This window comes from Anastrepha ludens, chromosome 2, assembly GCF_028408465.1.
Source record: "Anastrepha ludens isolate Willacy chromosome 2, idAnaLude1.1, whole genome shotgun sequence".
In the NCBI taxonomy this organism is placed as follows: Eukaryota; Metazoa; Arthropoda; class Insecta; order Diptera; family Tephritidae; genus Anastrepha; species Anastrepha ludens.
In genome coordinates, this window is record NC_071498.1 from 29,142,059 (window position 1) to 29,159,733 (window position 17,675).

A 17,675-nucleotide genomic window follows, 5' to 3' on the forward strand; every position below is an offset into this window, starting at 1 on the left:
TCGTCTAGGTCCTTATGGTTCAATATGGGCCATAAGAAATTGGTTATCATCGTTGTGTAGCGCTCGCTGTTGACGGTGACCGCCTCACCAACGTCGTTTTCAAAAAAAAACGGACCAATGACGCCGCTGACCCAAAATCCACACCAAACTGTAACTTTTTGAGGATGCATTATCACCTGGTGAACCTCGTGTGGATTCGAGTCGTCCCATATACGGCAATTTTGTTTGTTAACACAGCCATTAAACCAAAAATGCGCCTCGTCACTAAAGATGATTTTTCGCCCAAAACTGGAGTTCTCTTCCAAACGATTCCAAGCCCAGTCAGCGAACAAATGGCGTTGTCTGTGGTCATCAACTTTGAGCTCCTGGGTCAGTTGGATCTTGTACGGGTGTAGGCTTAAGTCCCGACGCAAAATTCGCAAAGTTGAAGTCTGCGAAAGGCCAAGTTCTTGTGCACGGCGAAGAATAGACTGCCTCGGGTTCTGCTGTACACTTTCACGGACCGCGGCAATGTTCTCGGCTGATCTTGCGTTCCTTGAACGTACGGGTGTTGGTTGATTGTTTACTGACCCGCTCGTCTCAAATTTGGCCACCAAACGTTGAAAAGTCACTTGGAAGGGCCACCACGTCTACCGAAAAATGGGCGCAATGCGCGCAACGTTTGCGTTAATGAACACTCATTTTGATAATAAAGTTTTATCATTTGAACGTGCTGTTAAATCGTGTAACTTGCCATGATGATTTGGCATAAACAACTGAATAATAAACAAAAGACTTGACAGATGTCACCAAAACAAAATGGCTGCCACAGGGCGCCAAAATCGACCCGCGCCAATTGCAAAACCCTTTATGTGTAGCATTTTAGCTTGTGGTAGCAGCATGCTAGTACTCCCATTCTGGAATTTTTTTGTAACAATTTTAAAAGCGTTACCCTATGGATTCGCATCTACCTCACTTATGAGGGTATCAAATGCCTCCGCCTTGCTTTTTGCTATGGCCTTTTTCCGTGCTAGGCGTTTGGCTTTGTATTCTGCCCACAGCTGTTTCTGGCCTATTTCTTTTGCGCTGATGCCTTCTCCGGAGTTTGTGGCATTCGCTTCTCAAATGCGCGATGTCGTCATTCCACCAATAATTGGGTGCTCTCCCGTTTCCTTGGCATTTACGAGACATTGCAGCATCGCACGCGACTGATAGTTGGCGTATTATACAGTTGGCTTGCTGGTTTTCTGTGCCTCTATTTTCTCTAGAAAGTACAAGAGCATTTCTTCGTCTAAGTTGCTGGTTTTAAAACCTCGTTTTTGTACTCTTTCGACGTGTTTTCGCATTTGAAAGCGTTGTGTACGACTCCATTCGAACAGGATCATCTTATGGTCACTATGTGTATACTTCTCAGACACATCCCATCGTGCTGTTCTAGCTAATGTTGGACTAGCAAAGGTCAGGTCTATGGTAGATCTACCTCTGCCATTGTCGAAGGTACTCTTATTGCCCCGATTTAGTAGCATTAGGTCTAGACTGTGTGTATATGTATATGTGTATGTGTATATGTGTATATGTATATGTACACATATGTATGAGCCCGCCACAGCAAAAGCTTTAAAGATTCCTTCAATTGCATTAAAATATTTCTCCTCCCAACAGCAGCCATTATAATCGAGTGACTGATAAAACAAAAAATAAGAGAAGTTGTGCATTAAAAAAAATAGATATAACTTATTTTCATTTGCGTTAAATTAAGAAAAGCTTTCAGAAATTTTAATTACAATGCATTTTTATCTGACACCTTCTTCATCTCGCAGCAATTCGAAAGTCAATGAGTTCTCTGTTAAAAATTCTTTTGAGGCGTTTCAAAGCCATTTCCTACAACTTTTTACAATATCCAACGAGTAAATAAAATATTTACATAATAACACAAAGCAGCAGCGCACAATCGAAAAATAAGCAGAAATGCAAAGAAATAGGGACAGCAATGGTGAAAAAAGGAAGAACCGGAAAATGAAAAATTTTATGCTATTTTATTTATGCTATTTTTAATCAATCTTCTTGATGCTGCGATCCTTTTACCAAATTTGCAGTTGATTTTCAAATCTCTGCTGCTGACCAACAGTAATGAAAGTAATAATAGGAGCAGCAATAAAGCTAAAGCTGGCTGCACCATTTCATAATTTTCGTTTGGAAAATAACGATTTGCTGGCGCAGCGACTTGAAGACTTTGTCAGCCATGGCGGTCGCATGACAAAGTCAGCGGCAAAGATACCCAACAGACAGAAGTCGACTAAAATTAATGAGGGCATATTTATGTACACTAAGGCGGGTCAGTTTTTGTTCGACATCTTTCGTAGCAGATTTTAATTGTACGCAAAGTTATAAGAAAAACCGTCCACTAGTGCAGAGCGCTAAAAATATGTTGCCACCAAAGTCAAACTCTGGATTTTCAGGTTTTGGGTTTGAGAGAATTGGTCAACTGCCTTCAGTGTGTAGTTGGTGGAAATAATCGTCCGAATGAGTAGACAATTCGAAGGTGAACAAATTTCAAGAAACTGGTTTTGCTGAGGATAGAAAATTGTTTTGATAAGAATGCAATGATAAAAGAGGAAAAATCACGTAAAGGCTCATTCCTACAATTTAATATTAATCATCAAAGTCAACACAAACACTCTGCGCAAGAAGGGTTTCAAATGGGTTTGGGTCATGATATTTGTATGGGATTGGGCTGTTGTTTGCACTTAAACTTCTGCATATGCAAAAGTTTTCTAAAGCCTCTAATTAAAAAATTTCTTTTTTTGCCGAGAATTTTTTGAAATTTGTTAAATTTTGTGAATTTTATACAATAATTGGTACTTTGGTTTAAAAGTTACAATGAATTATATTTTCATCAAAAATTAACGCAAAAAAATTTAGCATTAAAAATGTTGCAAATATTATATAATAAATATATGAAGTCACTAAATTATGTGAGCGCAAGTGTACCTTCTTTTTAAATTTTTAAGGCTCAAAATTGACTTAAAAGCTATGGAATTTTTTTCTTATAATTTTATGTTTTTTTTAATCCATTTATTTATTATAATCTGTTTTCTATTGTAACATTCAGCAATACTTCTTCTTAAAACTCTAGACATGCACGGGAAGCATCCAGTGGAGCAACCATTTCTAGATTATTGCTTATTGGCATGATAAGTTCATTGTTGACTTCCTCTTCAGTATGTTAAAGGAGATGGGATTGAGAGTTGCTTCTGTGATTAAAGGGTTTGTAAGTGATTGAAGTGTTTTATTGTGGCAACTATTCTGCAGCTATTGTGAAAAAAGTATGCGAGAAAGTAATATTAAAGCGATCAATTCCCTGCTCCTCCTTCCATAAGTAACCGGACAAAGCACATCGGTTACGAGTAGATGAACGAAATCCACTTCGGGAAGGAAAATTTTTTCATAAATTATAGAAAATGGAAGGAAAATTCAAAATTGATTGGGTCTAAGAAAGCCAAACATTTAACAAAAAAAGTAGAGTAAATCCCAGCCAAACTTTTGCTTAGAATGCTTCAATAAGGCACATTAAAAGTATATTTCACTACATTCATTCAAGTTACATTTATATTTGACTTTAATACTGTCGGCCTCACGAAAAGTCACTCCGAGCAAGCAAATGTGTGGCAGTTTCGACCCTCTACAAAAAATGAATGTTAGCATTGTTTAGCTGACTTTAATTTAATTGTGTTAACAAGTACGTGCGAAAATTTTAATTTTTACAAAAAACAAAAAAAAAATCAAAGGTTAGAGCTAAATTTAGTATTGAAAAATATGTAATCGGTTGGAAACAAGTTTCGGTCACTTCTTAGCCAAAGTTACGAATTATTGAAACAATTAAATAATACATGAAAACTTCGAGTTCTTTTGACTTGATCCATTCATTGAGCCAGTTTGCGATGCTCTCGTAAGAAGTGAACCGGTCTCCAATAATGGCTGACTGCATTGATCGGAACAGATGGCAATCCCAAGGTGAAATTCCCTTCTGATGCAACCAGATGTAGAACATACCCTTGAAGCATGAATATTTTTTTTGCTGTCGATGGACCTGGTTCACCTGGCAGGCTCCAACATTTTCGACGCCAGTGACAATGCGATGCAGAAAAGTTTTCTGGTGTTCAAGAAGCATCTCACACGTCACCAAACATCTCTGGATATTCCTCACCTTCAATTGATGTGGCACCCAGTTACCTGTTTTCTGACGGCTGATCTGTCAACATCCAACTCTCTACACATATCATCAAGGGTTCCCTTCCAAGCGTCTTCATTCAATAAATGTTGCAGTTGAGTATCTTCGAATTTTCGAAATTGCAGTGCCCCTTTGTGATCTTCATCACTTACGTCGAAATTTCCACTTTGGAAGCGTCGAAATACGGTCAATATACGTCACGTTTCAGGTGCACTTTTCTTTAAAAGGTAATAGGGAAACAAGACTTCCCTCAAATGCAGTTTTTTTTCTTGACGAACGTAGACGTTTTTGACGTAAGATAAAAAAGGATATTTACGCTTCAAACGAATGTCAACTACTGCGATCGATACCTCACATATACCCCTTCAAATTAGTATATACTAGAGAGAACACAAAAATAGTATCAGCAGCACCTCCTCTTTTACGAGGGCGGAAACTTATTCCCATACCCATAATTTGGAAATATTGAATTTTTCTTGTCATATCAAATATGGAACATTTTCGCTGAACCTAGCAATATTTTCAGAACGCTGCCATATAATGAGATGGCATTTTTTGAAAAAGAATAAAAATTGCATGCGTGCGTCTATACATACATATATATGTGCATATCGTATTGCGTTAAGTTGTCTAATATATGTAGCAGCATAAACATATTGGAAGTTACATCAAGTTAAAAATATTCGCAAAGGGATTATTGCGACAAAAAATGAAACGCATCACGTCAGTATTCAACTGACAAATTTTTTTTTTTTTTTGCAATTTTTTCTTTTTTTTGTAGTTTTTCCGATTTTTGTTTTTTTGTTTTTTGCAAAGTACTCACATGCAGGTGTACGCTTCTGCATATGTAAGCATGCATGTATAAGTATATAATATATGTATGTATGTGTGCATGTTGTGATAACCCAATAGTACAGGCTGTGAAAAATACGCAAATCAGTAGAACATTAAAAACTACGTACGTGTGGGGTAATGTTGTTTAAAGTAAAAAATGCAAATACCAGAAACAATGGACGGGATTAGGCTTAGCAAAATAGGGATAGATTAAATGAATTGTACCTGTGTGCCTGTACGGGCGGCAAATAAAATACTACAAGTGCGTGAAAGGAGAGCACACTTGCACCCATTCGTACAAAAATCTGAGCATACAATAAAAATCCATACAAATCGTATTGAAATGAGTTATGGCTGCTTAAAAAATTGTGTTAGCAGAGCTGTCGCAATTTGGACGCATGGATAAATTTTTGAATCACATACAGGGTGACGACATCGTACATGTCTATATTAAAAGGTACTTTTTTTAGAAAATATTACTAAACTATGTAGGATTATTATCTTAATAACTCATCTCACATCTCTTTCGTAGCCAGATCTCAAAAACATAAGTTTTCGGAAAATTTTCACATCACCAAGTCAGGTTATTAAACAGTGAACTTCAGAAACATATTAAAACGGGAAAATGTACCGTATGTTAAGAATATCATAGGCATACACCAGCAGTTGTTCTCTCTTATAATAAATGGTGGCTGGGTGGTTAAGTTCTGCGACTCGAAGAGTCTTTTGCAGCCTCGAATGAAAGAAATCGCGCCAATGCGAATCATCTTGTATCAAACCTCGTTTGGTATCAAACAGCTTCGAGAGATTCTACCCCATTCTGACGGAATGCATTCATCCGCCAATATTTTTCACGGAAGCTGATGCATGCACCTTACCTGCTCCTCGTTGTTGTTGTTGTAGCAGCATAAATATTCCTCATACATATACGGGGAACGCTGCTGAAGTGGCAGTCCTTGGCCGGATATAAAGCCGGGTCGAACAGATTGTCGTGGGAACGACTCGTCGCCATGTGTGAAAAGCTCAGACTGTTCGACTTTCTGTTCTTTAGCTATGTTATTGTCATTCGCACTTCATCATGGTCGGGTAACGAAATGACACTCGCGTTGTCAACTTTTGGGGGATCGGGATCTTCAACTTCTCTGTGACATCCATTCTCTCTCTGCAGCATCTTTTCTTTATGCGAAAGTGTGGAATCTAATAATGGAATCTTATCAGATGCCATACAAACCGACGCCGCCGTAGGACAGGGCTGCATTCTGTCGCCGCTCTAACTACATACATCAATCGACAATGCAGGAAAAAGAGGAATGCTATGGCAACCGATATCAATGGAACATTTTGAAGACTTAGATTTTTCTGATGATATCGTTCTATTCTCTCAACGCAAATCGGATATGCAAAGCAAGTTGAACGATGCAAAAATACGTATCTGGTGGCCTGGCAACTGGATATCTAACACCAAATTGCAGCGACGAGCCATCAAAAACGACTCACAAATTAAGTAAGAGAAAGTAAATGGAGGTGGCTTGGCCATACTCTACGGAGAGGTGGTACTGAAATCAGCAGACAAGCGTTGGACTAGAACCCTCAAGGACAGTGCGGAAGAGGCAGACCTAGGGGCTCTTGGCGACACTGTATCGAAAAAGAATACAAAGCCGTGGACAAAACAATGACCTGGCAGCAAGTGAAAAATATATCCGGGAATCGCACGAATTGGAACAATTTTACTTTGGCCCTATGCTCCGCAACGGAAACTAAGGAATGATGATGATGACAGTGTGGCATTTCTTGTCATACCAGTTATTTTTTCGGGTTCCCCCAAATCTAATTTCTTCTTCAGCGGCAGTACGCACAGAGCGAGAAATGTGACACCATTACTTGCACACGGCGCCTTCTTGAACAGTACTTTCTGAAAGCAGGTGTGAGAGTCGGGTGGCGAATCTTCTGGCTGTCTGTTGCGAGTTCAGCGTTTCGATGGTGAATTTTTCTTGGGTAGTTCGATGTACTGGTTTTGTCGCACAGATCCACAGAGTCGTGTGCGTACCTTGCCTGCAACACGTTAATGAGCCTAGCCGATGTTGGGTCCTGGAATCGTACGTACATCTAAAAAATTAGAAGCGTGTCATTCCGCTACATATTTCAACATGATCGATTTGGTCCCGCATTTTTCGATCAGGAGACTAGCTTGATGAATACTTTTGTGCTGGAATCTGTTGCTGCAGCAACTGTGTTGCTGACTCCGACAAAATCGATCAAATTCAATGCATTAGCAAATTTTTCGTGGGGTGGAGCGAGTTTTCCAACTTTGAGACCAATTGAGCACGATTGATACGTCGCAAGATCCATTGATATATTTGATTAGCCCCATCCATCGCATATCTTAATGGCGATGTTGTCAGTATTTGCTCTTACGAGGACAAGAACCCGCCGTGCAGAAACAAATTCTTCATTCAGCGACCGGACATTTTAGATGTATACCCCCACTTCCTAGTGGACAGACGCTGCTTACTTTAGTGCACTCTTAAACCGAATGCGTCCGAGTAGCCGCATTAAAGCTCCATCTCTTTCTGGGATGAAAAAGTGGGCCACCCTAATACTCATCGATGCAAACAAAGGTAATAATGTGCGTACAATACATACAATAAACAATATGTTTGCATGGCCTACAACAATGCAATGGGAAAATTGAACAAACCAGTTACAAACAATAACAATGACATTTAAAAAAAGTGGAAATATGCCAGAATTGACGAAATCCTTCTTCTATCTATGGATGCAAAACGAGTTCAAAAGATTTAAAATAACAATTGATGGATTTTATACACTTTTGTCACACATATCTATATAAATATGTGCGTAAGTGAAAACAAAACAACAAAAAATCAAAATCCTTCTCTGAATGATCGGAGTGACACGCATATTTGCCTTGTAATGCCAATGATTTTCTTTTAGTTTTCCTAATTGAGAAAATTTTTGACATTTTTCAAGTGTTTTTACCTTCCTCTAAGCTGACGGCTGCGAATCAATTCTGAGCAAATTTACGACCAATACATACATACATACGTCCACATTCGACTTGCGAGTATTGTTGATTTTACTTTTAATTTTTGCATTGCTTTTGTTGCTGCCACTAGTGGCGTGTCAAAGTGAAAGGGGTTGTGATGCTTCTTAAGTAGTAAACCATTGCTGTTACTCTCCCAATTTCGAATTTCACTTTGTTTGTCAAAAAATCCATCTGCGAATGCACTTCTGCGTGGTTTCAGCGCTCATACGGATATCAAAGATACACATTTGTGTATATGTGTGTGTATGTATGTACGTCTACAGAGCCACTGAGATGTCTATGATATCTTAACTCATGCGAATTTTTCACATTTCTTCAATAGAATGCAGTGACTGCTCTTTCCTGGTGAGACATTTGCTGTGGTTTTGGGTGTGTGAAATTCAACAAACAATTGCCCAGCTTGCAGCTTCTGATTTAATTACTTTCTGTGTATTTTGAATGCAGCTGAAAATTTCACTCCCGCTGCCACATTGTACACTTCGGCACTGGGCGCATTGAAAGGTGTTAAAATGTGTACATACATACATACAAACATATTTATGGTATGATATTACTTTCTCAGCGAGTAAACATTTTCTTATGGTTTTTTTCTCGTAATAATTTCGCATTGATTTTGCTCTATGTTAAGGCTCAAAACGCATATTTTATCTAAATGTGAGCTAAGTGTCTTCCAAGTCTATGTGCGAACATGGAACATTGTAGATATACGTACATATACAAGGTGGCGCAAAATTATCGGAAGATTTAAATAATTTACATAAAAAACCATTTGCCGTTCGGAGTCTGCTTTAAACTGTAGGTCCCTCCATTTGTGTGGAACCACATCAAGACGCACAGCACAAATAGGGGGAGTAGCTTGGCCAAAGAACTAAGAGAAGTGTACGCACCAATTATTTATTTATTTATTTTTTTATCGGATGATTTCTAATTCTTTTTTGTGAATTTGAATTAGAATTTAATCAAAATAATTTTATTTTTATTTTTTTTAGTAAAAAAATTATTCAAAAACAAAATTGGATGATTAATTTTGCGCCACCTTACATACTTACCTACAGAACTTGTTTTTGTTTTATTCGCTCATTTCCTAGAATTTGTTCCTTTTTGTTTTGTGTTATTATTTATTTTACTAAGAATTGAATAAAAAATTAAATTGAAAAAAAATGTTGTGAATTTCTTTATTGTTGTTACTGTTATGCACTTGGAAGTGTACGGAGTACAAACATGTAGTCATTTGTGAACCCCACTGTATATGTATCTATATGATTTGTGGTTCAAATTCATATATATTTTAAGGAAGATAAAATTAATAAAACATAGTTTCCGTAGAAATTACGAAAGGCTGACAACGTACAAAAAATCGATGGAGATAGACAATATGTGTGCATGGGCGAGTTGCCCTGCTTAAACAAAAATCGAAAAATGCATTTATTCAATTTAAGCTCACAAAAATTTGGCAATCAATACTCCACAATATCGCACGCCAGTCCTTTCTTTCTCGTGCTATCCGGCGCCACTTGGGCACACCAAGTGAAGCAAACTCCCTCTAAGCCACCTGATCTTTCCACCGCAAAGGAAACCTTCTTCTTTCCCTGCTACCTCAATACTTTCACCGCGTTTGTATCCATTCGGACGACATTGCCTAGTCAGCAAAGCCACTGAATATTTATTCGCTGCGCCATGTCTATGTCGCCATTAAGGTCATACAGCTAATTGTTCTATCGCCTGGGATACTCGCCGTCGCCAGCATTCAAAGGTCCAAAAGTTTTCCGCAGAGTCTTTGTCTCAAACACCCCAACGGACGCTAGCCTCAAAAAATGAACAGTTTTACCGCGACGATATACAAGATCTACCAGAAAGATGGGAAAAAGTAGTAGCCAGCGATGGGCAATACTTTCAATGATTCACTTGTAACCATTTTTTCAGAATAAAGTTGTATTTTTTATCAAAAAAAACAGCCAGAACTTAGTTGCACATCTAATATATAATATGTATATATTTTTTCATTTGATTTATTTATTTATTTTTTTGTTTTTTTTTTCATTTGATTTATTTCTTTTTTTCATTTGAATCATGTTTTTATAAAAACCCCAATTCATTCTTTACAAAGGCCGAATTAAAAACTTTATGCAAATCGACAAATCCTACTTACAGTTTGAAATTTTTTTATCAGAATTTCTAACAAAAAATTTAGAAATGCAGCCCATTCAATTTTAGTGTATTATCAAGAAGATCAACTTTACAGTGGTTCAAAAATTCTCTGAGATTTCTGATAATTTTTTTCCTAAGGGTGTAGCATATTTTCCCTCATTTAAAAAAATGTGATGCATTTGCATGGAGAAAATGCAAAACATCGCCTATGAAAAAAATCAACAAAATTTTTTAGCAAATTCAAATTACACTCTATTTTTTTAAAATTGAGTGCACCATAAATCTGCACGCCAAGAACTTTTCTAAAAATTCTAATTAAAAACCACAGAACGGTGATAAACAGTTGATGGAACTTTTCTAATATTTGTATAAAACTGAAATTTAAACTTGCATGCCTTTTGTTAGTTCATAGAGCCTTAAGTTTATAAAAAAATAATTAACATTCAAACAACAACAAAAAATAGTCCGAACTGGCCAAAATGTTGAGGTGCTGTCATATGCTTATATTAGAAAAGAAGTTCTTTCTACTAGCAGTCCCGCTTGCAATTAAATATACGGCCTCCATATACGTGCAATTAAAAAACAATCACCCAAATGGATGCTTTATATCGGGTGTTTTTTTAGCTGCATGAGAACAATCGATATTGATAAGAGGTGAGAGTGAGAGCTGAGAATGACAAACTGTACTGCCACTTCTGTTCAGTAAGGTTTGGTAATTCATCATGAATCGTTTAACGCCTGAGCAACGCTTTTAAATTAAGGAAATTTGCTTTGAAAAAAAAAGATCTTTTGGGGAAGTGCATAAGGCGAAGTGTTGAAGAAGACGCCGTAATGTCGATTTGTCGTCGTTCTCAACTTGTTGGTCTTTATCCTTCAACTACGTGGCAAATTTAGCGTAAGGATACTGGCTTAGGTGCCTATAAAATACAGCTCGTGCAAGACAAGAAGCCAAATGGCCATCGCTTGCGTCGTAGTTTTGCTGATTGGGCCCATCTAGATTCATTGTTCAGATTTATTAGAAAAAGTAGTCGAACATTTGACCGATCGAAAGGGCCATGTAACTCGTAGCAGCGGCGGGCATAAGCCGGATCATATAAAAAAAAATAAGTGCCATATTATAATAAAAAAAATTGATTCCAACAATATTTCTGTTTAGTATTATCATTTTAAGTTCTCAAGCTCTTAAAAAAACACGCTTTATAGGAAAAATCACATAAATAAGATGCATGGTCCGAGCACTGAAATATTGCAGTAAGGCGTCAATGTCCTTAGCGAATACCATCAAAGTACAAATACACACATACATACATACATACATAACTACATACACGCTGAATAATACACAGCAACTCACATCTGAAAAATGTTGAATGAGCCGTTCCCTCCATTCACCTTCTCATACTTGGCTCACTGTGGACGACACTGAATTGGATTGGTTTGGATGACTGGTAGTCAAGTTAATTTCGTGTTTGAATGACCGTCAGAAGGAATGCATTCGCTCGTTGCAAAGCTCTTCGCTGCGAAGAAAATGTAATTAAGTTATGCAATGATATGGACGTCGGGAATGGGAAGTATTTGCGCCATGCAAATTCTAAAACCACCAAAAATACGTACAGCTGCACTTTTATACGTTTGTGTGTATGCACGCATACATTAACGACAAGCTCTTGCTGTCAAAAGAATATTCGCATGTTGGCAAGTATTTGAGTTTGTGTGCGCATCGATTTCGTTAGAGCTGGAGAAGCGCATAAACAATGCCGAAAATGCATTTTACGTATCCGCATTTTAGGCGCAGAACAGCCCATGCGTCCGTTCTGCCGTTCATGTTTTTATCCAGGCCCAACAGGCCCAACAATTTGCCTTTGTCGTCACAGCTAAGCGTAAGTGAGTGCAAGCACAAGAAAGCTGGGAAAATTAAAAAAGGAAAAACGCTTACTATCGCAAATGTTTTCTTTTTTTTCGGGGTTGCAATTGCTGCTAAGTAAACAACAGCGTCGGAAGCTACAAAAAGTATGAACTGAAAATAAGTATAAGCACGAGTGATTGAAGTGTGAGTGCCCCAAGTGCATATTGCAATTTTGCAATTTACTCACACACACACACACAGGCTTATGCATGCGTGTATACGTCACGCTATTGCAGTACAATGGCATATAAGCCAAAACTTGCAATGGGCAGACTGGGACTGAGTCGGCACGGGTGGGCCGACAACAAACCGAAACAATCCAACTTTGCGCAGCCCAGAGAAAGCAGCTAGAAGTGCAACGCCAAATGCAATATTGACAATGCCACCACCCACCTTCTTCTACTCTTTTCGCTGCAGAATCGACCGCTTGGCCCAACTGTCCATTCGTAACGTAACCACCCTGACTCCCCAACTCACCAAACTCCCCAATTGCGCAACCTCATCCGCAGTCTTGAGTCGATCGCATCTTCCTGCCATTCATTGGCCCCGGCAAGGGCTTACGAAATTGCAAATAATAAACTTTTCGTGGCGGATTTGTTTGCATTGCAATGCACTGAATGCAATTTAGGATTTTCATTTACTTGCATTTTTTCTGCTGCTGCTGCTGTGACGCCAATAAAAGCAACGTGCATACGTGCAAGTCAATCGACAACAAGCCGTGATCCATGCAACCACCTACCACCACCACTAGCACCGCTCTAACGCATAAGCCGAAAAGTTGATGTTTATTATCCCTGCACATGCGGCAGTGAATGCAGCAGAAAACGACGGGCAAAAAGAGGAAGCAACATTTCGAAATTCCAAAAGCAGAGTAGCGCATTCAGAGACTTTGGCTTCAATTGAAATTAGCCAGCGCCACAAAGTCAACGAATGTTGGGCATAAAAGTTGCAACGCCAGCGTGCAACTGCAATTGATTGCACACATGCAAATCTTCTGCACTCATACACATAATAAAACACTTACTTAGAACCCAGTGTAGTGAACCCAACGCGGGCTTGGTGCGATGTGAGCTGCGAGATGCAGTTTGGTTGTTGCTGCAAAGGCCGCTACCAACAGCTTTTCAATTAGAAAGATTTGCAGACACGCTGTACTTATTCAGTACAATGCTTTTCGTGCACCCCACCTCCTTACCACCTATAGGCGGCGCTTGATCGTCGATGTTGCAGTGGAAAATATCGCATAACTTGCAAACATTTCCGCCTAATATTCATTTTTGTAATCACTTTTGTTGCTCTTTTTTCCTTTTACATTTTTTGTTTCGAAACATTTTCCTAATCTTCGCTAATAAGAGCGCATTATATGCGGCATGCCAAGTGACATGTGAAAAGTGGGCTGTGCTAAGTTTGACAAGCGGCAATCGCCTTCCACTTTAGCCATAGTTGGCTTAGCCAGTCTCAGCGTTTTACATGAACTGTAATAGATTTTTTCATTCATTGCACTCATGCCGCATTGAACACAGCAGCACAGAATTCGTAGTCTACTTTTAATTTATTTGCAACATTATGCACTTCTCGCCGGCTTATTACCACTAGCACAGCCTGCGATTGTAATTATTGCAAGTGGTGCATGCCAGTTCTTCTACATTCCCTGCATTGTTTGGCTGAAAGGAAACAACAGAAAAGTAAAGTAAAACCGATTAGTGCATATGTGGAATGTAGTGTGTACAAGGTGGCACAAAATTAATCACCCTACCGGAAGACGTATAATTTTTGCAAATGGCGTCGTACGTCAGTCATATTTGGCGCTTGTGAATTAGACAGCCGCAGTGAAACAACAGACAAGCAATGACGCAATTACGTTCTGAATACTGTAGCAGGTTAAACTCCTACCTATCCAGAATCGGCCCCTACATACTAAACATATGTCCGGCATATGAAGGTACCCCCCGCGACACTAACCACCTTTTCACATACCCCATCAAATCATCATCATCATCATCATCTTTTGGCTCTACAGCTCTTTGTGAGCTTTGGCCTGCTGCACGTGGGACCTCCATACGTCTGGAACGCTTGCGACTTTTTTCCAGTTCGTTATCCTAAGTTTCTTGATGTTGTCCTCTAGTTCGTCGGTCCATCTTGTTATCGGCCTTCCTCTTGCTCTAGTGTTGAACGCTCTGGCTTCTACGATTTTCTTCTGCGCCCTCGTACCGTCCATTCTTGTAATGTGGCCCAGCCATCTTAACCGCTGCGCTTTGATGAAACGTATAACATTTTCCCCATCAAATCCACTCATCTAATACCCCTCTCCCTCTGAACCCAACCTGCCGAAACAGCAAGTTTCCTGGGCCTACCGTTAGATGAGCTTGACGAAGACGACGATGAGCTTGACGTGATGACACTACACTGACAAGGCAAAGTTACTGATACGAGAACAACAATAAAACAAACAATGGAGCGCGTAAAGAGCAAAATAAAGATTTTTATCATTCAAAATCCTTTTTTTTTTAATTTATATTAATAAAAAATTGTACAAAAACAAAGTTAAATCGAAAGTTTTGCACCACGCATGTATGCACAGTTTACCGGTCACTGGACGATCGGCACACACGCGAAAAAGCTAGGGTTACCATGTAACCTCCATTGCCGAAGCTGTGACGGCCTTTTAGAGAAGGAGACTATTGAGCACTTTTTCTGTAAATGTCCGGGCTTGGCAGCTAGACGATTAAGGTCACTAGGTGCTCCTTTCTTCAACAGCCTGTGGCAGTGCGCTAACCTAAATCCAATCAATCTTCTCCATTATATCAACAGCTCTGGCTGGCTGTAGATATCTGCCTGTTGGCGGTCTCATAATGGTATCAAAACGGTGCTTCAGTGCTACTTGAAGGGGCCAGACTAGCACTTCAACCATTTCACCTACCTGCCTACCTATGTATGTAAAGCACAAACTCGATTCTTGCACATACCATAAAGAAACACGGGTTCGGTGCAAGTTTCGAGGTTGTTTTTTCCATACAAATTGAAATAGTTTATTTTTACTGATAGCAATCCAAGCTCATTTTTTTATATTAATTAAATACACTTTACAATGTTAAGTTTGATTTGAGATTAAAGAAATTTCCGATTTGCTTGCTCAGTACCTTCATTTTCTGGGCCTTTCTGCGGCGTCATAACATCGTTTAAGCAGGCATTTTTTGCTCTGCTCCATCCAAGCATACAAGTAAAGAGTCCTTACAGCAGAGACCTACAGTATATTGCATCCTGAATTGCCTCCTTCGATGTAATTTTATTCGTATTTAGCATCACGTCGTTAGTTCCTTTATCGACTGCTTCGCTGTCTTCAATAAAGTATTCTTGTCTCAAGGCGAATCTATTAAAGGTGGTGTAGGTAAATCAGCTGATTTGTTTTTTTTTTCTTTCGCTGTGTCCATCTGGCGGTCAGCATAGAATAAAACAAGGCGAATCAATTTTTTGTTTTCTACTCTTCCAATACTTTGCCGTGACAATCAAACGTACAAAACATTGTTGTTGGTCTAGTGTCACCACCTTGAATAAATGCACCTTGTCTTATCTGTAGCCCGTACAGCCGAGTAATAGTTTTTATATAACATTGAATCTGTTCTACCTGTATGTAAATAGTCAAATATTTTTTAACAAAATCAAATCATTCAAAAATATGTATGAGGCAGCTGGAAATTATGTTCTCGAAAAGCGATTTCGACATAAAAATTATGATGAAGACTCTGCAGCGTTTCAAAGTACACCGCTGGGCGCCAGTACTTCCCAAGCAGCTAACAAAGAAAGTGTTCCCGAAACTAGCGCTAGTAATTTTCTATTGAAATCAGTTCAGAAAGTATATCAACTCCCGAAAAAACGCAGAAGCCGAAGCAAGGAAACTATACCCTCAAAATTCGCTCTACCTGGACAAACTAAAGGAAGCAAATTATATTGGCTTAAGACGCTGGTGTATTACGCACTCTTTCTTGCAGGGATTGCTGCCCTGTTTTCCGGTTGTTTTCTGGCTTACATGTCAACACTACCAGAAGAAGTTCCACGGGTATCAAAATACCAGCCAGCCTTAATTTATTACCCAAACCTCGAATCGTATTACATAAATCGCATTATTTGGAATGAACAGAACGAAGAGGATATCAATAGAATCGTCAAGCAAATAAACAGGTTTTTGAAAAAGTCTCGCATGCATGGAAAATTCGGCGAATGCACGGAGTTTGACTCTTATGGATACAAAGATCAAAGTCCATGTATCTTTTTGAAAGTCAACAGAATCGCCGGTTTTAGAGTTGATCCCATTGAGGATTCAAAAGATGTGCCGTGGCGAGAACATGCTTTGAAGAAACACATCGAGAGCCTACCTTCACATGAACGAAAGGGACGTCTATGGATAACGTGCAGATCAGATGCTTGGGTGGATATGAAATACTTTCCTAGTTCACGATCCATACCCGTTGAGAGACTCAATAGCAAGGGCTTAAAAAACTTGAACTACCAAAGAAATACGAACTATACAGATGAGCGCATCGTTGCAATCAAGTTACGAGGCATTCCTCTTAACGTACCTTTTAACGTTCGATGTAAAATGTTTGCGAAAAATATCGAGGTGGATTATTACCGCAATCTCGATATAGGTGGCGTCAATTTTGATATTCACGCTATTGTCTGAATAAAAAATATATGTTTATAATAAAAATTTGTTAAATGTCTCCAAAATTATTGGCATATTGATTAATTAAGTGGTTAGATTTATCATATACGGGGTGCGTACGAGTGAGGACAACTTGAGAGAAAAACTAAGTAGCTCTTATTTTGAACGAAATTTAATCGAACTTCACGATTTTTTTACACAACATTAACTTCTTTTATATCCATAAAATCATGCAATAAAATTCCAAATAGCTGCAATACCCTACTCGGTCTGAGCCCGTAAATGAATGGTTCTATTCATATTCACCCCAACGGTATTAGTTTCAGCCTTCAGAGAAGACGCTTATAGGTTTAACGCTGAACTACGCCCCATACGTAGTAGTCCAGGGTATTAAGGTTTGGGGAGTTAGGCGGCCGCGAATTCGGTGGTATGTGGTCGTGAAAGTTTTCAGCCATGCAATCTTGTGTCGCAATCACTTTGTGTCCTAGAGTCTTACTGAAGGATGTGCGGGCTGTCACCGCGTACACTATTCATCCAGGGTTTCAATACTGAGTCTAGAACCTCGACTTATGCGGCAGAATTCACTCGATATTTTTGATTGAAGAAGTGTGGTGGCTTGGCATGTTCTCTGTTGCTCGCAACACCTGAAATCATAACGGTGGCTGGAAACTTTGTGTGCATGACAACAGAAACCTCTGTAGGATTGTAACACAGCCATTTGTCATTTCTGCGGTTGGTTTTTTTGATTTTGATCGACATTTTTTTCGACGTAAAAAAACCATAACATCTCAGGCACTTCAGGGTGTTTAATTTTGTTTAGAAGGCATTTCGATCGGATAACTCGCTGTTA

At 38.9% G+C, this 17,675-nt stretch overlaps 1 protein-coding gene across 1 annotated transcript; it reads left to right on the plus strand.

Moving 5' to 3' along the window:
• The first annotated feature begins 15,813 nt into the window (after positions 1-15,813).
• LOC128856997 (sodium/potassium-transporting ATPase subunit beta-1-like) lies at positions 15,814-16,861 on the plus strand. Its single transcript, XM_054092499.1, has one exon. The coding sequence runs from the start codon at positions 15,839-15,841 to the stop codon at positions 16,841-16,843; it is 1,005 nt and encodes a 334-aa protein (XP_053948474.1). The 5' UTR covers positions 15,814-15,838; the 3' UTR covers positions 16,844-16,861.
• The last annotated feature ends 814 nt before the right edge of the window (positions 16,862-17,675 follow it).

Coding starts and splice junctions, on each gene's coding strand:
- LOC128856997 (XM_054092499.1), top strand. CDS start 15,839: ATGTATGAGGCAGCTGGAAATTATGTTCTCGAAAAGCGATTTCGACAT.